The sequence below is a fragment of the Gallinula chloropus genome, assembly GCF_964237585.1.
Source record: "Gallinula chloropus genome assembly, chromosome: 16".
Classification (NCBI taxonomy): Eukaryota; Metazoa; Chordata; class Aves; order Gruiformes; family Rallidae; genus Gallinula; species Gallinula chloropus.
The window spans coordinates 4,193,844-4,220,355 of NC_140101.1; the positions used below are offsets into that span (position 1 = coordinate 4,193,844).

The 26,512-nt window shown below is 42.6% G+C and overlaps 1 protein-coding gene across 1 annotated transcript in view; it reads right to left on the bottom strand.

The window, feature by feature from the left end:
- Positions 1–26,512, bottom strand: part of CDH4 (cadherin 4) — a gene marked incomplete at its 5' end in the record, with an annotated part of 444,834 nt that overhangs the window by 140,586 nt on the left and 277,736 nt on the right. The window contains one exon of the mRNA XM_084271711.1: positions 19,126–19,302. Within this exon, the coding sequence (XP_084127837.1) occupies positions 19,126–19,302 (177 nt within the window). The remainder of the gene's footprint in view (positions 1–19,125; positions 19,303–26,512) is intronic.

The following is a 26,512-nucleotide window of genomic DNA, read 5'->3' on the forward strand; positions in this document are numbered from 1 at the left end:
TATTCCTCAGCTACTAAGAAATTAAACAGTAATTTTGTTTTACTACTGCACAGCCCATGGCATTCTGTATGTACAACAGCACTCCACATCAGGCATGAAAACATGGAGTTAAGGGTCAAACAGCACCTCTCTGAAGAAGGCACGTATCTGAGCGGTGCCATCTTCTAACCTCCTGCCATCCAAACACGGCAACATGTTCAAAACACAGCGAAGCCGTGAATGCAGCAAGCTGTTCAAATGCAGCTTGGCTGCAGAGAAATCTTAAGGAAATTAAAGACTGTTGGGATTTAAGTAGAGTTTTCGCTGTTTCCGTGCAGGAGGGAGCAGGACAAAGTTAGGAGATGGTATGGCGGCAGGGAATACGTGCTTCCACACCAGTGGTGAAGTGTTAAAAAGCAAAGTATGAAAACTGAAACCATGCTGGTTGGAATAAGGAAAAATCACCATCTCTTAATCATACTCCAGGTTGCCTAGCTTTTATGCAATGATATTCTTGTTTAGCTTAGCAGGACTATTTTACTCATGATGAGGATTTCAGAAGTACAATTAAAGCTTTACCATCAACATCAAAAGCAGCACAGTTCACCCAGTATAGACTTGAAAAACAGAAAGTACTATAGTCTCGCCAAGCAGATGGGGGTTACAATTTCAGTACTTATAGTTTGGAAGCCTGATGTTGAATTAACGTGAGAATTACAACTAATATTTCAGGAGCACAGCCCAACTGCATTCTAAATAAAAGCTATTCAAAAAGTGGGATATTTTTTTCTCTGCAGAAAAAGAAAACCAAAAATTGACATAAAAATTAGAATTTTCATGATTTCAGTGAAAATACAGTCAGATTTTGAACACTGGGGCCTTTGTTCCTTATGAAGGGTATCATGCTGCTGGCATTACAGAACACAGACACTCAAAAGTAAGTTTCAGTTTGGTGAATTTTATTTTTAAAACTAGATTAGAAATAGCTATCAGCTCTGCTTTCAAATTACCACTTCCAGCATCCTAACAACTCCAGAGCAAACGCACAAAAAAAGGTGGGGATTTGGGGACTCTGTTCCATTCTCAAATACACCCCGGATTTCCTGTCTGACTTCTGCCAAGTCATATAGCCCCTCTCTGCATCAGAAGCATTCACGACTGCAATTCAGTTGTGAACTCAAGCCCAAGACCATGTACTATTAAATATCCAAGAGCAAAAGCAAGGCAGACAAAACCATTGGTTCAGCCACAACTTGAGAGTGAGAGAGAACTGGAGCCACAGGAAGAAAAGATGGACCTCACCCTTGCTGGATAATTTACTGTTTAATTTCTCTCAGTTCCTCATTTTAGGTTTTACCAGGTGCCAGCCATAATTCAGCAGCAATTGGTTTTGTGGGCTTGTATTACGAAGACGCTATGCACCGTTTGCTACTCGAGAGCAGCAACAGCAACCTGGATTTATACAACATTTTAGCATATCTAGCGCTTCAAAGAGCTTAACAAAAGGAGATAACTCACCAGGATGGCAAGCCAACCTATCCATTACAAAATAAATAAATCAGTTTTAAGTTCAGACTTCAAAAGGGAAACGGGAGATGCCCCATGAAAATCTCTGTGGGCAGGGGCTTCCAGAGAGCAGGAGCCGAGCGGCTGCTGCAGCAGCATCCCTGGGCGACACATCATGGTCCTTGCCCAGCGTAGATTAATGAACAGCAGGAATGGAAATGCTAATAATTAAGGAAAGGTTAAAATGTTCACACTGTGCGAGAATGATGCATAAAAGGATACAACCGCTAAAAATCACTGCAGCAATGCAGAATTGTTTCAGAACTAAATTCCAACTGGGAATTTATTAAGAATGAGAAGAAAGAAATCTTCAGTGTAGAAAACCAATGCAAAACAGCTAGTGAAAACCAGTCAGCTCTGTGGCACTATGTACATTATAAAATAAAGCTCTATTGTAAACTGAAAGCCATTTGAAATAACAAATTCAGGGAAACATCCAGACCTGACAAATCCCAAAATTACTGTCAGAATGTTACTTAAAAAACCCCAACAAATACATCAGGCTGTTTTCCATACTAACAGTATTCAAAGCAGCATTTGCCCCTTAAAATACTGACGTAGCACTAATTCAGGGCCCAACTTTCAAGGAGTGCACACAGTATGAGTAGTTATTCCAGCACCACAAACACTGAAACGATCAGCTCTGCATCCATCTAAACGGTTACCTGCCGGGTCCCTGGCCATGTTTCCCTCCTCATCAGTCAGCCTTTGTACAAAGTTCACACACAAGTTACCACCAGGTGTTTGCATGCAAAAGGTAGAAAATTTGGTCTAAGCCACTATTCTTTTTAAAGTCCTCACTGCCCCCTCTCCCTTCCCCAAGGGCATTGACTGGTTGTTAACTGCATGTTCAGGAAATTAAACCATGCAAAAAAATAATGATTTTCAGGAATCTCTAAGGATGCTGATGCATGGGAGGTTTCTTTCTCACCGGTCAAGGGCAACCCAACTCCAACACTGTGCTTGCCAAAGCCTCTCTGCTGCACCTGCAACAGGGCAGGTCCCACAAAGCCACTGCTACAGCTGCAGATAAAATCATTCTAGCTGCCCGCCCCACCTTGGAGGAGTGGTAGCCCTGCTACCCCCCCGCTTCCTTCCCAGCTGGCAGAGACCAAAGTCTTGGTGAATGTGTGAAAATTGCTCCTCTACACCCCAAGGATCAGGAGACCTTTATGTTGCTCAGAGCAAGTGCTTCAAGAGTGGCAGTAATAGCCCCAGGCTCATCTGTCTGTAGCTGGCACCTGACACACAACCTCATGGGTCTCTGCTCTGGACAGGCGGGGAAATGATTTTTCTGGTCCATTTTCAAGTGTATTTGAAAGCAGAGAGGAAATAAAAGTACTCAATACCTATATCCTCTGAGCTGCCAGGTCAAAGCTCCAGCTTCAATCTCTCTCGGCAGCCCAAGAGCTTTTAGTCACAGGAAAGAGAAGAGACTCATGGATCCTCAGACAGCCTGCGTGCCACCCCTCCACCTCCCAGAGGTTATTCCTCTTGGTCTCACACTGGTGGGCCAGTCCTCATTGCCCTGACTCACCAGGACTGATACTTGGAGCTCAGTAACGTGCCAACACGATCTTCTCCGTTCACCACGGCTGCATACACACACAAATTTATACAAATTATTTTTTCAAATCCATCCTAGTTCACACATCTTTGGAAGTGGGCGTTGCTGTATGGACAGAATTCACTATAAACTGCCTGCTGACACACTAACAGAGATCACTACCCACAAATTGTACTAGACCGCCCATCTTCATGTTACTTCAGTCTCCAAAACTCAGTAGTCCCATTCTTTACCCATGAACAGCTTTTAGCAATGTTGTTTAAAGAAGGAACTTCCTACTGCTAGTAGAAAGGTACCATAAGGAACAGCGATGGCCCTTCTACAGGCAAGTGCAATGAGATTTTGTTACGATCTTCAGCTACCTGTGCTTTTCATGTACTTTTCTAAGAACACATGCTTATCCTGAAGTTTTATTTTTACACAAACACAGAGTTAATTTCCACTTGCATGGCAATTATTATTTGCGAGCTACAAATCAGCCCCAGCATACAGCGGTTTTGCCTCAAAGACAGCATTAGCACTGTACCAGAGAGCACCTAAAAGGAGCAGTGCTGGCAGAACACAGGTCGTCCCCACCTGTCCGAGTGATTCTGTCAGCAACTGGCTTCCTAATCACCACAAATTCATCTTCCATTTGCTGGCTGCAATTATGCTATTGAAACCTGCAGGTCTGTTCCCCCCCCACCCCCCTTCCCTTACTCCAAACAGAATTCATTTTTAATGTCTACTGCAGAAGGCCAATGTGATACAAAAACCCCAAACATTTCACTACTCATGCACTCTTATTCATAATATCACATCAAATTGCTGAAGTAGTACCATATGGCGCTTGAGCACCAAGCCAGAACAAGTTGTTCAGCTTGTCATAATCTCAAAAGCTGCATGAAACTTAAATAATTTCTCTATGAAGTGGAAGATCTTTGGGTTTAATATAACTCATCAGAAATGGATTCTGCATTTCCCTCCTATCATTTCCCATGTTTTCTCTGATTCACAATCCATTTTCCAGTGCGAGCTATCAGTATAAGTGGCTACAACTACAGGGCTGAAAGGCTCTAAAAGCATCCTGTCCATACTTTCTTCTTGATCATTCATCAACAAATTGAATGGATAAACATCTTTCTCAATCACAGAGATATATAATTATAAATAAAAAAAGCTCAACCAGAAAGACTGAATGAAAAAGATTACTGAGATCTCCCACACTTTGATTCAACCCTTGAAGCAATACCCTCAGCTGTAAAACGTCCACACTTCCACCCACACTGCCCTGTAAGAAAACACGTCAGTCTTTCAAGAAAACTGGAGTGGTGACATTACACTGCTACGTGAGTCCAAGGGAAGAGGACGGTGGGGATGCTCAAGGCTTCATCACAGATCGTGCTTATTTACGTTATCAATTACTGAAGTCACCGCAAGCCTCCCTGATTTATTTTTTTTAAACATTCCTTTCTGTCCTTTCTCTCATATCTCCTAAGGGATACATTAATACCTCTTTTTCTTAGGAGAGAGCTTTGAAGTGACATAGGACTGGAGACTGAAGGAGCAAGAACTAGAGACAGGTGAGACTTCAGCAGACCTCACAGTTCTCAGGGATTGTGACCGACTCCTGGTGTAAAACACAAGCAGCAGTGAAGGCACCATCCAAGAAGGAGAAAGCACTCAGGGAGATTTTCCCAGGAACACACAACAGCAAAAATTAAGATGTGAAGGCAGAAGTAGGTAAGACCCAAAATGGAGGGACAGGAGCCAAGTCTAAGGGGAGTACTGGGAATGTCACGCCACGAGGAGGGCAGGAGTGTAGGCTACCATACTGCAATGGAAAGGGAGAGGAGGGCATTACAGAACTCTGAGGGAAGGCTGGTTTTAGCAGTGGCTTCATCAACTGAAGAATAAAAAGGACAACACCAAATCAAGCAGAATTTCCTGATCCTTCTTAACATATATGTTCAAGCCTGCTTCACATATGGCATTGGGATAGGCAAGAAGTGATGCTGAGAGCTGTAGGCTGGCAAAGGCAGTGCAGAGACAACTACCACACAGCCTTCTGCTTAAAATACACCAGAACTGGGACGTGTCTTCTGGAGCTAGCATGGACTGGGAGTTTCCAGAAAAACATTTCCGTATGTGATTGTTCTTTTTTTTGTAGCTATATGGAGAAAAAATGATTTGTCTCTGGCCCAAAGGGAAAAGCACTTGGCTGCATGGGGGAGGATGGGAGCTGCTACATCTGTGGCTTCACAGAAGGAAAGGAATAGCTCTTCACTGAAAAAGCAAGAACATCTACGATAAATTAAAGGAATTAGTCCTTCCTCCCTGATACAAAGATGTCAAGATATTCAAACCCTCCTTGGCTGCACACATGGTAACAGCTCTGAAGGGGTGGCAGAAGCTCGGTGTCCCCACCAGCACCATGATAGCCAGCATGAACTCTGCTGAGTCAGACTGGAGAGAAGAGGGGACCCTGTCCCTGGGACAGAGTGGTGATTTTGTTCTCTTGACCAACAGTGGGCTATCCCTGTCCACATGTGCTGTTACTACTCCAAGGTCTGTGTCTGAGCCCTTAGCAAAAAGCAGACACTTCCATTCTTTCCCCTCTTTTATATGTCATCCCAGAGGCGCTATGACTGTCACTGATGGGCTCGGCCTTGGTGAGCAGCAGATCTCGCCTTGAGCCGGCTGGTGGTTACTCTGTGGGGCCTAGGGGAAGCCTCTAGCAGCTTGTTGCAGATTCCCTCCCTGCCTCCCCAAAACCTTGCCATGCAAACCCACAACAAGAGCGATGGTAGAGAAGCCGAATTGCAGTGGAAGTGGTCTGGAGGACAGGGCTGTGCACAGCCTTCCCCTACCCTGTCCCCAGCAGGTCCCATTCATGGCACTTAGTAAATACAGCACCACCAAGAACAAAGACATTTTAAAATGTGGACAGGGTAAAGAGAAGAAAGCAGAATACAGTATTTAATATGGGCTTCCCTTCCATGCCTTGGCATAGGTGCGTCAGCACAGCCTCAAGGGATATTACAAGCATCCCACTGAAACATGGAGCCGGCATACCAGAGGCTGATTGGCAACAAGAGCTCAGGCAACACAAGGCTGCCCGTTACTTTAAATGACGTGTCCAAAGCACCTTATCCCAGAGAAGAAAAAAGAAAATGGAAAAGCTGCTGCATGTAATTAGCAGCTTCCTTTGATGAATCCCTTCCAATGCTACCACCTTTTTGAGAATACTTCGCTTCTCAAGGAACAATTTTTGATGGAGCCAATGTGGGCAGAACTTCAGAACAGGATTACAAGAGAGAAGATGAATTGAGGAACAGCACCCATTAACCTGGGCTAGAAACTCTCCCCAACCATCATTATTTGCTCACATGCCCGATGCATGGTTATAGTAAAGACTGATGCAAAGGGAAACTCAAGTTTTCCTTACTTTAAGATCATACCATTCAGCATTTCTTCTGTTCTTTCAACAATATGCACGCTCAGTGCTCAGTACTTATGAATACCCTCTATCCAATTAATACCCCATTAAGCTGCACGCCTGCAGTGACTTTATCCTCAGACCACTGTATGGTAGCTTTTAACTCCATAATACCCTGGCATTATTACCATATTAGACTACAAGGGATTGATCCAAAGCTCACGGAGGTTAATGAGGGCTCATTAAACTTTGAATTAGGCCCTAACTATTCTGCAAACACAAAGCAAAGTGAAACAGTACGTGTTAGATAGGATGGCAGAGGGCATAGTAAACTTTTAAGGTGAAATCTTGTGTGCTGACCGTGACAGAGGACATCACCAACAGGTAACGTGTGTGGGGGAAAGCAGCTGTGAGGGAGAATTGTGATTAATTATGATTACCTTACACCCAGTATCAATCAGGACAGGTTTGTGCAAACAGATACTGTCTGGTCTGACTCTAAAGTGATGCTGACATCCTAGGGTTAGACATAGCACAATCCTGGCACTACAGCTTTCCTTTAGACTTCAGGTTTGAATTTCAGCTGGAGAGTATGATCCTAGAGACTTGAAATCAGTATGACTCCTTCCCTAATTACTGATTAATCAAGAGCTAAGGTTGCTTACATAAAGAGTCATGGGGAGAAGGAGGAAGTCTCATTAGGAACAAGAGGTTAAGAAAAAAAAATAAGGGAGGGGGACATTTAACAACTGGATGGATACAGAAAGAGCAGAAAGAGAGCTGATTTCCTAATAGCACGTTATACCTGAGTGTTAAATTCTGCATTCACATCTAATTAAAAAAATTAAAATAAAATGTTTTAATACTTGCAGATACCATGGGTTACGGTTCAAGAGGAGTAACAAAAAAGTTTTTTTCTTCTAATGACTTCAGAAATACATATACATTGTGTCATTCTGTCCCTTAGGTGCTCAAAAGGCACAGCAGCTGTTTCATAAATTTTGAATTGCCTTTTTCTTCAGCATACAAAAATCTATGCCATAAACATAACACTGTCTGAAAAATATTCGGTAAACCTAGACAGTTGTTGGAAATGCTTCCTCCGATATTTAAATTCCTCTCTTAACAGGAGTTTCCCTGCAAAAACAGATGCTAACGAATAGTGTTTTTGCCATCAAGCTGAATGTGAATGCTTTGGTGCAGCATTTTCTTTTTTCCATGGAGACATTAGAGGGTGCATTTCCCATCACTGAAAGAAAACTGCCACCTTGCTTCTCAATTCTTTGCTTTCAAATAATAAATAACTGCTATAATCTTCCATAAAAGATTTATGCTCTGATGATGTCTGATTCTTCTACTCTAATTTCTTTTTGTTAGATGCAGTTGAATGCCGTTTACTGGTAAGTAAATTGTGTCATCATTTCACTGCAAAGCACACCGCTGAAAAGGTAAGCTGGCCAAACATTTATTTTTGTTTTTCAACTCACAGAAATCCCTTCAGAACACTGTGGATTAACCAGCAACACTTTTTAGTGCAGAGCCTTAATCTTAATTTCTTTCCCCCTCTCTACTAGTACACTCCTTTGCAGTGATGCAACTTCAATAAAAAAACCTCTGCAGAGCTTACATGCTTTTCCCAGTGACTTGGAAATAGAGCAAATTAGCCACTTCCACTGATCTTTTTGTAATCCTGCAATAACCAGGGGCAAAGCAGCTCTACATCTGCTCCCAGAGGGGTTTCATTAGCAGAGGAGCTGCTGGAGGAGCACAGATTGCCAGTTCCTCTAAAGGGGCAAACCACAGGCCCAATCTTTCCCCACCACCATGCATGCCTTTCATTTATTAGCTTATTTGCTTAAATAAATGTTATAGCTCACAAAGCCTTGAAGCACAAATCAAACAAGTAAATCAACAGCAAAACAGCCTCAAAGGACTGTAAACCCAAGTACAAATTCAAATACCTCCTCAGGTCATGTAATGACTTAAACGAGCAGAGATCCCAAGTGAAACAAGGAGCCAGGAAGGTGAAGTGTCCCAGCAACTCCTGCCAGCACTACGGCTCTTCAGGGTCTATGAATATTTCCACTAGAAACTTTTGGAATTAGGGGTTTCTAACTTGAGCCATGGAGGCTTAGTCCTGGTCTCCACAGCCCAATCCCCAAAGCAGAATCTACTCAGGTAAAGAGCTGCAGGGGGGAAGGACACTCAAGCAGTTCATTACAGTGTGAATACTCCACATGACTTTTTTTCCAGCTCTCTCTCATATACACATGCATATATAAACACCCCCACACACACCCACACCAAAACCCCCCCTGTTACACATTATAAGAAAGCTTTTTAAAACATAATCTTACCAGAATAACAGCCCATGCTGACTCCTCATCACCAGCCACCATCTCCCCACTTGCCTGCCAACATCCAGAACTAATTGCTGATGAAGCACAACCCCACAGCACAGAGCCAGGTGAAGCTGGGCATGCAATCAGGACTCCTCACTCAACGTGAAAGGAAACCACAAACTTTACTTTCACTCTTTCGGTAACTCACTCTCCTTTACACAAGACACTTAGGCTTTGGTCAGAGGACCTTCTTTTGCTTTTCCCCCCAACTACACCTAGCTGACCCCTACACCTCACTCTGAAGAGTCACTCACCTTGAAGTCCCTCACCAGCAGGTCTATTCCATCCTTAACAAGGCATGAACAGCCCCTGCTCTTCCTGGAAGCTTCTGGAGAGTACCTGCAGCCAGGGCAGCTCCAGAAACACAAAACACCTGTAGCCAACCCCCCATCCCTCTTAAAGGGTGAGCACACCCTGCCCAGTTGTTGCAGGGACTTTAGATCATAAAGGGCAAAGAATCAGAGGCTCACAGGATGGTTTGTATGGGAAGGGGCCTCAAAGTCCACCCAGTCCCACCCCCAGCATGGGCAGGGACACCCTGCTACCCCAGGTTCCCCAAAACCCTGTCCAACTTGGCCTTTAACACTTCCAAGAAACTCATCTCTCTACTTAGTGCCAAACAGATTTTACCAAGACCTACTGGGTGGCCTTTCAGAGCAGGCTTCTGATTTGGTGAGGAAAGAGGAATGTGCTTGTATGACCTATGTGAAGGCTCCGATGTGTGCACACATCTGGAAGTGTGGTCTCTGGAGGCTTGCAGAACATGCAGAGAAACGTATATAGATCTGGGAATCTAAAGAAAGCTATAGGCATGGTCAGAGAAGTCGGTGCTGCATAATGCTGAAAACTTGGTCTAAAGCCAGTAAGGCACTATTTGTGCCCTGAGCTTCCAGTCACTAAATAGACTCAGAAGAGCCACTGGAGCTACTTAAAGGCTCAAATTCAGGCACGTACTTAAAATCTCTGCTGAACAAGGGCCAAAATGTTCAGTACCATCTGCAGATACCCAAACTGCCTTGGGCAAAATGTTTCGCCTAATATAATCCAAGGTTTTGTTTGTTTGTTTGTAAGTTGTCTAACTGTTCCAATAGGAGGAAAATGTCCTTTAAATTAAAGAAATTAGCAACAAATACTAATTTATTAAAATATGGTAATTATTAAAAACATGGTAAGAGCTTGGGGAGAGAACAAATTGCAAAGAAACGGCGCCTTTAACGATGCTGTGGTAAAGCACTGCACACCCACTCTTTGCTTCCCCACAACCTCACCAAGGGCTTACACATCTCATCAGTCTGCACCAGAGATGGCTGAGAAAGGACTTAGATGGTGACACCTTTATCACTGAGAATCTCAGCTGCTATAAATAAAACAATTAACTGCAGCAGTGAAAGCTTAAAATTAGCCTGAGAGTAAATTCTTTAAATCTTAAAAAGCTGACACCTGAAGTTCCAGGGTGCTGAATTTAATTCTTGCTAGGCACAGACTAGCAAGAACATATGCAATAGTAAGGAAAGAAAAAGCGTGGATGTGTTTTTTTTGCTTCCTATCTCCTTCCAGCCTGATACAGTGAATTTCAGTGAGGTTATATCTGCACCATCATTCTGCAAATCCAAACTCACACCCACGCAGTGCCGCTCTGTCTTTGGGACTCCATTTCAACTCATCAAGGAAGCCAAGTCCCACAGTAAGCTATTACTAATGTGGGTGATGAGTGTTAAATAATGAACTGCTGCAGTGAAGAAGGCAGATTGCAAGTTCTTTGTCTCTGTTCGTGTCTCAGCTTTTTTTCATTATTACTGTTTTTCTCTGGAGAAGACATGAGCAAAACTAAAGCTTCCCCCCCTCTCTTTTTAGCAAATTAACCCACTGTTTTTGTGTACACTCTGTCTTTACAGATTTTCAATAGCTTTCATGAGCTGTGTACATTAGCTCTGACTATGCCTTCCTGTCTCTGCCTTTACACATAATGACAGCCATACTGAGCGGCTATTAGAGTTATCTCACTTTCTGGAGAGGATGGGGATGTAATGATATGTTGCAATATGTGCAATGGGGTATTGCAGCTAAATACTCTTTGGAGTGATTGATGAATTATTTTGCAGTGTGCCTGGTACGACAGTTCAAGGCAAGGGGTGCTTATCCTTCTGTGCTTCCTGCATTTTCTGCTCCTGAGGTGAACCTGGAGCAGGAGCTGAAAGTAAAGGGCTGGATGGGGGTGGTGGTGGTGGTGGTGGAGGAATCGACTGAGAAAAGGAGCTGCTGCTTCGTCCCTGGATCTCGACGACAAACCACCTTTGAATCACTGTAAAACAAGCTTGTACATTAGCAGACCTGACGCACAGATGTAGCAGCTGAACTCAGACGTGAAACGAAGTGACTGAATATAACCATCAACAAAAGATTTCTGAATACTCGATAAAACCTGAGTCCATTATGAGATTCTTCAAATAACCCAAGGACAGGCCCAGACGCCGATAACCAGAGAGTGCTGCTCATGGCCATGGCAACAGCTCTGAGGTCTCAAAGAAAACCACTCGTCTTTTCTGCCTTGGCTTCTTACTTGTGAAAGACAGACACTCCTCACTTGTGCAAACAGGTTGAAAAGATCAGATCCCATATGGAAAAATACCTAAGCAAAGGCAGCACGGATTGAATTTACAACTGTTACTTATTCTTATTTAACATTTAGCAGTTGGTGGTAGGGTGACAAATACCTGCTAGTATATCCCACCCCACTGCCTCAGGGACTGTGAATGACTGTGAAACAGGTTAGGACATCCTCCATCAGGTCAGATGCAATGCACCCCAGATTCTTCCTGTCCTTTAGATTTTTGCTGTCCTCTGTTCTTCACAACTTCTCTGTTTTTCTTGCTTGCACAACTGGCAGCTACACAACACCTCTGCTTTCTAGGAATGTGTTAGCACAGATGTGACCAGGATTTGTACCACATTAATCACCCACAGATGTAAGTTTTAAGAGACCAAGTGCCAAGCACAAACAACTGATCCTGTAATGTGGCACCCAGACCCCAACCTGACTTTAACCCACACTAGGAACAATCCAACCAAAAATACATCACCCCCAGGTTCTGCTTAAACCTGAAGAAACCCAGAAATATTCTCAATGAATAGTGAGGCTTCTGAAATCTCAAGCTGATGCTCGGATTGCAGCGTGAGCAGAGTCTCGTTGCTGCGAATAACTTTGGAGAATCTCAGTTTTAATGTGTGTGTGAAATTCAAAATTGGTTCCATTTCTTCCATGCAACTGGTACGATATTTGATGGGAATTTATCACTTCCACGTCACATGGCATTTTATGATTTAGTGGGTTTTTTATGATCTAATGGGCCTTTTTTCCAAATCATGTTACAATTCCCAAAGCATCCTGGAAAATGGCAAAATGGCAAAATCTCAAGGGCAGTATTTTCATCTGAACTGGGCAACGAGAGTTCTGGTTATCTGTCTGCAGAATGTCAATCACCTTAAAACCCCAACCTCATGCAACAAGGCTGGGCTGGCAAAATGAAATTCTTCAGTAATACACCGACAAACTCGGAACCACAAAGCACCAAATTCCCCCTCAGCCTGGATTTGAATGTATAAAGAAATAAGGCTCCTGCATTTATTTCTGCCAGAAGATTGTATTATTCCATTCTGCAATTATGGAAAAATGCAGAGCACAGGCAAGATTTAGTGTCTGAGTTTTTGCTGCAAGACTTATGTCAGTAGAAAGGCATTTGTGCTCTTGGGAATCAAAGTGAGATTCACCCGTTTGTGGCAGGTGTTTTAAGCACTCAGCCTAACAATCTACCCACGCATGGCACTACAGCAATTCAACGACTAAATTAAATCTCTGAATATTAAATTAATGATGGAAATCTAAAATATTAATATATTCTAATTGAATATTCTCCGATAAATTATCTAGGCATTCTCAGCAATTTGATTTTACTTTCATTTCTTAAGGAACTTTCAGCTGCATAAATACAGCTATTAAAGCAATTCAAAAAGGGAACATTTTCTGCTCAGACAAGAGAACTCTAAACACAAAGAATCTAAAAATTTCTTTCATATGATTGATTAAATCATAGAGCCCAAGACAGCTGAATCATTAAATGACTGCTTTCCTTCAGTCCCTCTGGCTTTAGCAAGGACAATATAAATTCCCCATGGGTCTGAATACAAGGAAATACAATATGTATAATTACAGTATAGGCTTGAATGCTGTTGTAAGAGAATTTCAAATGGGGCATTTATGCTGTAGCTGCACTTTTCAATCCATAATGCTGTGTGTGCGTGTGCATGTAAAGCCCATAAAGCACCGGGCATCTGCTTGCTTCGACCTAGATTCCCAAATGGTACACACTGGTGTAGCCCCACCAGCTCTGGCAGAAGCCTGTGAATTTACATGGGGATCTGGCCGTCTATTTCTGCAAAATGCTGGAGACTGAGAATAACATCTTCACATGCCAGGGAGAATGCAAACAAAGGAATGTAGTTTGAGGAATATATATAGCATGATGTATGTTTAGGAACCTGCTCTGAACTGCCCATTTATAAGAAAGGTCAAGTGGATGTGTCAAGATGGTAGTGATGTGTCATACTTGCCTTTCTCTGTTCGTTCCAAGGGTGCTGAGTCCTGGTTTGGTAGCACGCACACAGAGAACAGGTCGATACCAGAGCCAAGACCATGGCAACATGAATGCTTAATGAATAATTTTCCTTCCCATCCTGCTCTATTTTGTGTCAGGTGGGTTTGTGGCATGAAATCACAGTCAAGAGCCAAGAGCTGCTGCAATCTCCCATCCTTTAACCAGGACTCAAAGGAAGGCTGTGCCTCTAGAGCCGCAAAACACACACAATGTCCCATCTCCTCCCCACTTTCTGGGCCCGCTCCTTCTTATCTCTGTCTGACTGTTGCAATAAAGACCAAATAACCTAATTTCCCAGTTTCCATTGGCAATGCTCCCAGGGGTACCAAAGACAAGATGTACTGAGAGCCAGAATGAGGAATTTTAGATACGGTTTTTTTTATTGCGGTTGGTAAGACAAAAGAAACACTTGTTCCCCTGAAGAGCAAGGAAGATCTTTGCCTATTTGTAATCAAGGCTGTCCACATCTCTCTCAGGAAAAGTAAGGTCTGATGTCCTTTGGGAAGCATTTGCTAGGCCTTTTCTCAACAAACCTTCTCTCACCACAGACAGATGCCATCTGTCTTGCAGCTGGGAGTTAATGGATTCTGAACTGCCAATTTCACAGCAGTAAGCAACGTGGTTGATACAGGAGGCATGAGGGATTTCCTACATAAAACTATTTAAAACGGCGCAAAAGTGCATGCCAAAACAGTCATGATGAGCCAAAGAAATGGCAATATTGAGGGCTGATGGTCCAAGCTGGTGGGGATTTCACAGCCCAGTATACCTCATGCGTACCTCCATCACCAGTATTTCTGACTTATGGAGAACTGTCTCACGCCTAGCTCCTGTGCCAGGATGGGCTACGGCACACAAACAAGCTGTGGAGCTCTTCAGTGTGCTATCAACTTTTCTCATATTAAGTATCCGAATTCACTGCATAGCTTAACATGTGCTAAAGCCACCTGTGAGTCCATCATGGGGTTTTCTGATGCGCTAAGAAGAGCTCTCTGCTCCATTAACATGCACCGTGCGGCACAAACCCCAACCAATCAACGACAGCTCTGCTAAGAAGCAACGCAAGAGTCTTCAGGTATATTATATTCCGCCAACTTTTCAAACCACTTCAGGACTTTCTGATTAAATTTACATAAAATGCATCCTTCCCTCTTACTCCCCGTTATACACATTAGATTATTTCTAGTATTCTTGTGCCTGAGATTACCAGGGCTCGGATATGAGAGAGCATGCTGTGCCTGTAGCATGCAATCAAGGCAGTTTGTAAGAGCAACCAAGATCTTATCTTGGTCATCCTCAGTGGGTTTCCTACAGGAGAGTGGGAGAAGGGCTGTTTATCAGAGGGTGTAGTGATAGGACAAGGAGTAATGGCTTCAAGCTGAAAGAGGGCAGGGTTAGATTATACGTTGGGAAGAAATTCTTTACTACAGGGGTGGTGAGGAACTGGCACAGGGTGCTCAGAGAGGTTGTGGGAGCCCCATCCCTGGAAATGTTTAAGGCCAGGTTGGGTGGGGCTAGTGGAGGGTATCCCTACCCGTGGCAGGGGGATTTGAACTATACGATCTTCCAAGTCCCTTCCAACCCAAACCATTCTATGATTCTATGATTTCCATGCTGGTGTAATGAGAGCAAGTTGTTTATTGTAGGAGACCTAATGGGCAAACACCACATTTTTTAGTTCCAAGTTAAATAAAGGCAAGCTGGAAAAATCAGGGTCCACACAGAACAAGTTATGGATGGGGCACTCAAAAGAACTCTAGAAAGGTCCTGGAGATAATGTTGAAAGTTTGGAGCATTCATAAAGGTGATGCAGTTGCAGTGGTTTGTAAGGGATGCCATTACCTAAACATGCTGTGACCCAGTGCTGGTCCTACACAGGACTGTTGGGCATTTAAAGGAATGATTTTCATGCAGCCCAGCAAGATGGGCCAAGACTTCAGCCTCGAAAACTTACTCAGAAAAAGCTGAAGACTTGCATGTAGATCCAACACAGATACTTTTTGAAGTTCAAGAGGATGAAATACAAGATTAGCTAATAGATAATTAGATAATAGATAATTAAGAATTAGCTACACATGTAGCTGAAAAGGATGAGTCAGTGAGAAAATAGATGGTACTCAGCAAGGGTGCAACTATTTAATATATTATCTTAGCTGATCAGTGTGCCTGCATGAGTCATTTGCTTGGAGAAGGAGGGGGAGATTTCATATTGTTTTTGTATTTTTAATAGGCATTTTTATGGACCTCATAGTTACAATAATGAGAGTACCTGACAATTAGTATTGAAATTATCCTCACTACAGTAAAATATTTCACAGCATGTAAAATATTATTCCTAACACAAAGGTGGAAGTGAAGCACAAGGAAATTAAAACAAAGATCTCCATAAATGTTTGCAAAATAAATAAGCATATATCAATAAAATTTGACAACTGTTTTCTCAGCTCAAAGACAAAACCAGAATTTGCTAAACATTTTCTATGCCAATAAAAAAAATATTTTTAGCTTATACATCTCAGATGTTTATTTAAACTCTTTGAAGAATAAGCAAATCTTTTCAGCAGGCAAAACTCATCAGAAATTCCTATTATTATTTTTTTTTTACATATTATTTTTCTGAAATAAGTTTCCTAGTTAGTGTGGTTGATGCATATGAACAGACATGGATGTTCCTTTGAAAGAAAAACCCCTGTAATTAACAGAGGTTTTTCTGGCAGGGATAATGTTGTGACGTCTTCCTTTTTTCTCTTTTTTCAAAAAACTTTTTCATTTAATGTATTTTATCGGAATGAAATGGTTTAATGAGTAGAGAATTACAGTTGATCCCAGCTGAACCAGATAGGGCTGCATTTTGAGGTATGTGGTTCCCATCAAGCCGCATTCACCTTTGCTATGATTTAAACTTCATTCAGGCACAGCCTTGCTAAAAATACTGACAAGTAACTAATCAACTTCCATAAAATGGAATTTTTACCTTCACAATAGGAAGCAGGAGTAGGAGGGAACCCAGAAGATTTGCCTATGCATTTCAAATTAGTCTGACCTATAAAAACGCAAACAGCAAGTGGTACTATGAAAATGTACTTCTGGTAGGGTTTGTAATATTCAGATTTTTCATGCCATCCCTTCCTCTCCTTGGAGGTAACCAGAACCAACGGCATCATAATAGAGGGACTGGTTTCCATTAGTTATACCTATAAAATGTAAGCTCAAGCAGGGCTCTCTGGACTAAGAAAAGTTCAGTGTCCAGGAACCAGTGATTAGGTTTGAATGCTTTATAGAAAGTAGCAGAGCAAACTGTGACAGACTTCCCCCAGTACAAATGGGATCTGAGCTGTAACTTCACGTGCACTCCTAGCTCCAGTTTGTGAGCAGATGGACACAACAATATTCAGCGTCCAGCTGAGCAAAAGCATGGGAAATCAGATCAAAACTGTTACCTAGATCTAGGAGACAGCAGAATGCTCCCGGGCAATCTGAAGATTATGTGGATGGAAATAATCAGATAGTGCTGGTCTTTGAGGACATGGATTTGTCCTACTCTGGGTAATTAAAGAGCAAAGCCTAACAGGGGAAGCTCTAACTCCTGCTAGAAATCACCCAGGCTTCACGTTCAGGGGCTGGCAAGTGGGCCAGACGCTGCAGAGGAGCAGAAACTCAACCCAAGCCTGAAACATCAGGGGCCTCACGCTTAATCAAGCTGCACTGTGTACAGTCTTCCCTGTCGCTGCGATACTTTCTGTGTGCCAGGTGAGAAGGGAAGCAGCCCTCTGTAAGCTGTTTCTTTCTTTCCCACCACATATTTTTGACTTCATTTTCAGCTTTTCCTCTAGGCACCTGTATTTAAAACCTGCAATGGAATATATTGCTGAAAATCTGGGAGGGCTTGCGTTTCCACCAGCTTAGTTATCTTTCCAAGGTTACTGGTAGTTTAAGTGATCAATTTAAGAGATCAATTTCTTAAGAGATCAATTCTTCTGTAGCTACATGAAATTTATTATTATTTATTATTTGTCACTTTCATTAATCTGGAGTTTTGCATTCCTGAGTCCTTCTGTTTCATCTCCAGAATGTAGGGGGGAAAGTGCCACTGAGATTTCAGTCCTTATAAATCAACAAATTTGCCATGGTAAGCTGGTGCCAAGTTGTCCTCTCGCTGCCTTAGTCGAAGCTCAAAAGAAATCAGCAGGGAGTGGAATAGGATGTGATTTTGTTTTGCAAGTACTCTGCTTATTCTTCATAGGAATTCAGGAATTAATCTAAATTATTAATCTGATTTAGGAAGTTATTTTTGACATGTTGAGTTATTCTCCTCTTCAGACATTTCTTCAATTTAGCGGGACAACACATTAATGGGTCACTCCACACTCAACACTGACCACACCACAACTCCTTGGCTTCCCTCCCTGTTTTTCCAGGACAGACATAATAGCATTTGTCACCCACTATTTTTATATTCCTTATTGTACTTCCCTAATTGCACAAAGAAATGTTACCAACAATTCAAGTTTGTGCAAAGCTTGGGAACGTTGCACCTTCAGTCACTGCCTGAGTCATTGCAAAGTTCACCTGAACTTCTGAAAGACTTGGGAGACTCCTTTCTTCCTCCCAGACAAAGGTTGTGCAGAAGAGTATCAGCTAATCAGTGTGAGACAGGTAATGGTGACAATTCATTTGAATCCAGGCGTAGCTTCAAGAGTACTAGGTGAGCTTCCTGAAAGGGGATGCCAATGACACACCACTGCTGCTCAAAATAAGTTCTGAAATTTTATAATTGTCACTGTTTTCTTCCAAGGGCAGAGTTGAAAAAGACTGCCAGGGATTTTTTTTTTTTTGTTTGGTTTTTTTACAGCTGATCTTTCCACTGCTCCAAAAAACCCTGAAACCAGCACTCACAGGGGGAATAACAACATGTATTTATATTTTGCTAACACTTATCAACAGCAAGGATGTATCAACCAAATGTGTCTGTCAAAGGCCCCTTTTCCCTTCTCTTTCTTTTCTGTCATCCAACAATCATCACAGAAAACCACATGGGTAAACCTGATCTTGGAGATCATCCTTGCAAAGAAAGAAACTAGCAACACAGAGAGGATGAGGGATCCATCTGCAGCGGCGGCAGACAGCCAACCTCCTCGAGCCCCACCACGCATCTGTACCCAGGCTGTGCGAAGGCAGGGAAGGATGCAGCACCCCCTCATCGCGGGGTGTCACCAAGCCCAGCTTTACACCTGCAGCCGTTTTCTGGATGACAGTGTGGGCAAAGTGCCATCTTGGCAGCAACGCCGGCATCTCTTGAGGGACTGGCTGGAAGGAGGCGATTAGGCTGGTGTTCAGCTGCGCGAGGGAGGGCTGGGGAAAGTCGCTTCGGAGAAGGAGTGCTTCAGCAGCATGGGGAAGGCAACTTTTCTTGCAATAAGGGAGGAAGAGCAGAGAGCCTGCACGTCCAGCCAGACCTCCCATGCCACGAGCTCAGACCACACTCAGACCTGCAGCAATTTACCCGTATTGCTATTATTTCAATTGCTTTTTTTAACTCACCCGAACCAGCTGCTGTGGGAAGGGTCCTCTAGAGTTTTCTGGCACGTTGATCGGTGGGATGACCCAGTCTCGCTTCTGCCGCCGCAGGCCGTTGGCGTTCTGATGCTGGCGCCACGGGAGCAGAGTGTCGCTTTGCTGCTGCACCAGTTCTCCGGGCACCGTCTTCCTTCCTTTTGGCTGTTTTGGAAAGAAGAAAGCAAAACCAGTTAAGTCTCTTCCTGGCTTCTTAGGACTTCTCCCAACAGTGGCACTTCCCATGTGCAAATGGTCACGTGCAACCGTGACAATAATTGCTATTAACATGATGTATTTCTGCATCACAAAGACACAACATGCTTTACTGCAAACTCTGCTGCCACTTCATTTTCATAAATATATGGAGCTGTCACTCTCAAATCAAGATGCCTCCCAGAATATATCGTCTTCATTACACCAGCTGCAGGGAGTTTCAGCGGCACATGGGGGTGAAGAAGTTTCTGCACATTTCTAACGAAAGCAACCTACCAGAACTCAGAAAAAAAGAGACAGAGTTCCTTTACAGCCTGTGTCAGGGGCTGGTTTTACAGTCCAAGTTCCCCCACTCCTTGGCATTACAGGGCTATAGTATCTGCGGTTCTGCAGATGTATCCTACCAAACGAATCCCAATCAGGGGCAGAGGCAGCCTCACACTGCAAAGGTGAATGGGTTCAACTTCTTAGTGCTTTAGGAGGAACGACCTTTCTGTAAGAGCTGGGCTTTGAACACAAATCCCAAACATCCACCACCCCACACAGCCTGGGAAACCTAACATGCCTCAGTTAAACAATAATTTTCATTATTTGAGGTGGTTTTGTGTCCTTTGTGGTTTTTTTTTTTTAAACTACAGATTCTGCCCATGGCATATTTGGTGTTGGGCACATTAAAATACTCTGGCATGAAACCAGAAACAGTGAGACCACAGTTTTGACTTAAAAGAGTCTGGTTCATTATTAGACATTTTCTGCCTTACAGAGTGATGAATCAATGAAAAGTAGATTTGGAGACAGTCTTCAGAGGTTACCCAGTTCCACTGCTTGAATACTTTGTGTCCTTCCAGGATTTCAGGCATTACCTCTGCAAAGTCAGCAGAAAAGACTAAGACAGACAAGCTTTTTCCCCCTGCACTTCCACCAGAAAATCTTTAAACTTTCATAAATCAGAAAGATTGTAAGCCACATCATCATCATTTGAACTAAGGTCCAGAGGGAGCACAATTACCTGCATTTTACAATTTTCAGGTTTTTTTTTTCAACCCCTGCCACCCAGAAGACAACATCCCACAACCCAAGAACACCATAGGAAAAACCAAAAAGTATTTTTTGAGGATCCTACAATTTTAAGCCCCACTCATTTTTAGTATTACTCGCAACTTACAGCCTCACTCTACAAACAATTGCAAGTATGTATCTGTAGGCAGTGATTTCTGTGGGAAATGTTTCGGGGTTTATAGTTTGATGTAAATCCATCTACCAGTACATTTCAGTTCTGGATCTGGAAGTACAATGAAGCAGGCAGTCACCAAAAATGACATTGAAACAGTACACGGAACTCAGAGGGGGCTCCAAAGCTGTGTGGGACCTTCTGGATGCTGAAAGTTGGACATCACAGCAAGGAGACCACTGACCATGGCTCTGACCTGTGCATTCTGCAGAGGGCAGAGGTCCACCAGCTGCAATGGTTGGAAACATCTGTGCCAAAACACAGTTATTTTTCCTGCAAACCTTAAAAATGAGCCAGTTCCAGAGCTGAATTTCCAGAGAACAGAGAAATGTGGTCTTTTCCAGTCACGCATGTAGCCACATTTCTCCAAGCCTCTCTCCTGCTAACTCATGCCACCGAGGTGACTGCTGTTTTGTGTTTGCCTCCGTGCTGTTTCATACACCTTCGGCAAGCATTGGCACTAAGCTGCTGCAAGATCACCGCGCCGCTGCTCAATATTTAGATGCTGTTCTATAAATACTCACTTAAGTGTGTGTTGAACAAAGAAACAGCATCGTGATGCGGCAGTAGGAGACTTTCTCGGGATATTCAGGATGTCAGTCGGTACTGCTGAGCTCACCCTTCCTACAGGATGCACTATGCTCTAACCAATAGAGTTTGCATCTTAAAAAAAAAGGTTTTATCACTGGAAAGGTGGGGTTTTTTTTTCACACACTGATGAGAACAATGTTATCTAGAGAAGATACCCAGAAATTAATGTAAACATGAAATAGGACTACTGGACGTGAGCTACAGAAAAGTGGATATTCCCCTCTTTTTTTTAATTGACTTGTGATTCCCAAATGGGGATCCTTTGAGAGCAGGTATTTGGATCAGTTTATATAATTGGCAAGTGAGCGTGGGGACAGATTATGAAAGGATGGTCAAATAATTTGTGCTCTGCTGAGTTTACACAGTGGAATGAGTCTGAACTAAAGACAGACTTGAGAATTAACATGAATCCCAAAGCTCCGTGTATACTGAAATAATTAGTGTCAGCTCAGCAAGGCAGCACCAGCCTCTTTAGTCTTTATGAAATATTTGCTGGCAGGTGACTAGACAGTGACTAGCTTGCTTGTCACTCTTGATGATGTTTTCCTACATTAGAATAAATCATCAACACGACTCTGAATTTAGTATGTAGAATTTCAAAAGCATCTTGCAGCAACAATTTTTTTTTTGAACAACAGCTCTTTTTTATCTTCATTTGTTGACGACGCATTCTCATGACCTTAATTTCTCTGGTGTTGTTTAAATACGTTGTACATGTTTTCTGCTGTTTAAAAGCTGTGAGACAAATGCAGTAACAAAGTCTGGTGAGTACAAATGCCAGAATTATTCAGATCTCTGACTGAAACATCCAAGAACATCCTGGAATAACAGCAACAACTAACCGCGAGCCCCAGAAAACTCTCTTGTACTTTTGAGTTCGCAAGGATCTAAGTTCAACTCCAATGCAGAATGTGAAACCAAATTAAATTCATTCTAAAATACAGCTTCCACTTCTGTTTTTGCTGAATTACAGTTTTCATTGAGATAGCAACTGCTCCTTCTCTCATGGCCTTACTGGCCATATGCTTTCCAGAATCTCTGGCAGAGATTTCCAGAAGATGAAATATTCCTCTACCTTTTGTAGTGTCATCAGAACACAATCTGTCCGCAGCCCTTCTCACAATTGAATTGAGCACCTCCAGTGCAACCGCTTTAGGGTGGTTTCCTCCCCGCTGCTTTTGTGAGGTGCCATCACTCTCTTGCATATGGCAAAAGGATGATGATGGGCATTCGCAGCGGAAGAGAGGAGCTGGTCCATGAAACACATGCCCGGTGGAAAACCGAATCCACTCTCTGTTCTGAAAATTGCACGGTGACATTTATAATTTGTTACAACAGGATCAAACACCAGGCACGGAACATGTGAGCATGGTCTTTGGCAACAGACAGACAATTAAACGAGGGTATAAAATAGTCAGATAATTCAGTAATTATGCCTGTCTATTACTTCAGGACACTGATAAGCTAGAGAAACACAGCGGAACCAAAACAGATGAAAATCTTCCAGTCCAAGGAGAAAAAGTGATTACCAAGTCTGGGATGAAAAAAAAACCCAGCTGAAAAGACCATGCTGGGATGGAAATTTGTTATCAATTTGGATTCAGTATGATCCTCCATGTTCATATTAGGGCAGAATTTTTGAGAGCTTTCTAATGAAGCGATGTAAAGCGTGCCATGCTAGCTGCATTATTCAGATCCTATGTTCTGCAAACCTTCACTCTGAGCTGCCCACTGTCTCTTCCAACGGACTTGTGGCTCTAACTGCAATGTCTGTACACATGTCACCGGTGTGGGCAGATCACAATGCAGCCACTGCCCTTCCTGCTAATAAAATGCTGCTTTCTCTGAAGAACTGTATTATTTGCCATTAACAGCTGTAGGACAGGGAAGGGTGTCTCAGAGATCATCCTCTCTGAGTTTGGTCAGGAAGTTACACTGATGAGCTGAGGATTAGCTGCAATATAGCATAGCAAAATCTACCTTAAGTTGCCCCTGCCACTCTTTCAGGAGTGTTGGGTCTATCAGTTAAAGTCAATTACAAACATAATGAGGTCAACAGGAAACCTTTCACTGAGATGACAAGCCAAGCTCTCAGAAAGCACCTCAAGGTTGAAGGAGGTGCAGTCTCATCTGTAAGGACTGTGCAAAGTTCTTTCTCCTCAACAGTGGCTCCACAGAAGGTGTAGGGCTTTCTTGAAGTCCATATCAGTAACTTTACTGGCATCTTACCGGGGTAAACTCCAGTCACTCTTCAGTCTAGCATTGCATTTAATGACAGTGGACAGTGCCCGCTGCCTTTGGAAGATGATGTAGCTAAGCACGTCTTGTCAGCTTTCAGTTTGTTGGGAGACTCAGGCTAAACTCAACCCCTACTCACAGAAGGGGTCGAAAAATAATTCACTGGAAGAAGAGAACACATGGAATGCCTGCAGCCCCCCAAGCTCCATCTCTGCTCACGAAGAGAAAGCTGCGAGCCACTGACTTTTCACTAGCCCACCAATAAAACCAGCGAGTGTGAAAAAATACCAGCTTTCACCTTCCGCTACACTTAGCAGTAGCCAGTCTCGCCAGCTGGCACGTCTCCCCTCCCGGCCAACCTGCCTTTGATATCCGTCAGCCTCTGGCTACAGAGACATCTGGAAGTTATTATCCAGCAGAGCGTATCACAAACCCATTTACATAATATAATATCATATTTTGTGTTCCTGCTTAGCTGAACATTTTGGATCACTCTAATGTTTGGGTAAATAAGCCACCATTCTCTGCATATAAATAACGGTGCGTCTTCGGGTATGTTTGTTGGAGATTATTAATTTTATAGGGCTCAACCCGCAAAATGAAATGCTCTAGATTCAGCACTAAAATATATTATCCTTCCACTTGGAATAAAAAGTACCCATGATCGGAGGAGAAGTAATAAGGCTTTTATTTCCCAAGTATCAAAACTATTTACGATTTAACCTGTGCTTTATTTATATGCCAGTCTTATTATTTTTACAGGATCTTTAGCACTTCACACTAGATTTTTTCCAGAAAATAAATAACTCTTGGCTTGCTTTGTTTCTAGTGTCGCTCCTCGGGTTTAACTGAGGCAACGTGTTTTTAATATATTTTTATCAATACAAGGTGATACAAAGCCACTGTTAGTCCATTGCTCAAACATATGTCCCTTCATCTCCTATAACAATACGCATTTTGAAAACTGGTACCATTTTCTACCACAGGAAAAAAAAATCTATTTAAAAATACTTAATCTGAAGCATTTTTGCTTGTTTCCATGGTAGCTGCAGAAAGGACAGGAGAAAATGATATTTACCAAACAGAAAATAAGACAATGAAAATATAGCTTAGTTCTTTAACAAAGAGAACATGAGAGTGCTGCAAAATAAACATTTGCATGAATTCTGTTCTGAGGAGACAACATTTTGCTGACATCAGGGACAGCAGTGGAGGACGAATGAGCCCTTTTTTCCCAAAATGCACCATTTCTCCAGTTTTTGATCTTTTAGCAGAGAGAGATATTTCATTTTGCGTTCCCATACAGTATAATGAAAGGGTTGCAGAACAAAAGGAAAATTTATTTATTTTAGGGTAATTGATTCTTTTCTATTTAGGTCATTGCTGAATTTGCCAAAGTTGGAGACAGGAAAAAAAAAAGTTTTAAGGAAAATCAGACTTTTTTATTTAAGACTTTCTTTTATTGCAGTCTATATGGAGGTATTCTTTAGGAATTGCACCAGTAAGGAATCCTTAATCTGTTTTTCTCCTTATCCATCTTCCAGAAATCTGTTATGACTATCTATATTAGCTCTATTTACTAATAGTTGTAAGCTGTGGTAAATTTAATCAAAGATAGCTTCATGTCATGTCCCATTACCATCACGGCATAAATTGCTATTCATGAATGATTTGTGTCAAAGTGCTCTGAAAACTAGTGTTTTAGCAGCAAGATGTTCCAACGCGCACAGCTCTTCAGCAGGGGCATTAAATTAATGTGTTTGCAGAGAAGCCACTAATTGACAATGAGACGTGATTTTGGCAGTAGACTTCTACTTTAAAGATAATGAACAGTGTTCAGATACAGAGAAGAACCCCCTCTGCTCCTAAAACTATACTAATAATTTCTGGTATAAACAGGAATAGAGGGAACCAATCCTGGCAGAACATTTCAAGTGCCAAATCAAGCTGCTTGATCATCACGACTTATAAAAGCAAACACTGGAATCTCAGCGCTTGTGACCTTTATGAAATCTGGCTACATACAGTCAGGAATGTTATGTTTGGTTAGGAACTCATTAAACAAAATTACCTCTCCATTTATAGAAACCATACAATTACAGTATAAAACATTTTAATTAAATCAGCTAGTTAGGCAAAAATTCATTACTTTCTTTTTTTTATCAGCTAGCAGTGGGGCTGCATAGAGCCGTTCACATTAGAGTCAATTAGTAAGAAAAATTGTCAGATTTGGTAAGTGCATGAGCTTCCAGAACACATCAGCTGAGAGGGGAGAAGAAGTTTGACTAAAGTCTAACAGAGTTACTGGCCCCAGAGGAGAAGGAACCATGTGAAAGGCATGCTGGTGCCCTGGCCATGCCAAATGCCCCTCTCTACTGAGGTGTCCACGTCAAAGCCGAGCATCTGCCTGCATGTTCTCTGTTCCTTCCTAGCTGGACAATGAGGCACGTGTGCAGTTCTGAGGTTGGTAGGTATCTCGCTGGCTTTGTAGACTTTGGAAAATTAGTTCTGGTAGAACTAATAAAATGCAACTGGTGTGACTGAGGAAGCAAACTCTTCCTTAGTGGTGTAGCTGCAGAGCAACACAAAGGCTGAAGAGTAACAGGCAAGGAAATGCTCCCAGGGAGAGCACGACACTCGTTGGTACATCAGGCAGAAGACCTGTTCTTTACAAAAGATGCATCAGGGCCCTTCGTTAGGACAACACAGTTAAATGTGAAGTTAAGCCTGGACTCCAAAGAAAAAAGACACCCACCAGCTGTTGGCAAAGCCCACAAGGTTGCCACAGAAGAAGGTTATTCTTGTTAGTCAGAAGACTTAACAAGGTCAGTGGGCCAGATAAGGCCCTTGTAGACAGAGACTGCAGCTAAGGCTTGTGCCTTGAGGCAGGGCATGGCTTGTCAGGTGGCCGCTGACCAGGTGACACCGCTGGACAGAAGATGCTGACTTCCCAGTACTATCCAACTGAAATTGATAAATCGCCTGCACTCACCCACACCCTCTATCTGCCCACATGCCTGGGAAGTTATCACCATTTTCAGCTGAAATCCGGTGAGAGCCAGAGCTCTTCACTACGCTTTGCTGTTGTACCAGCGTAAT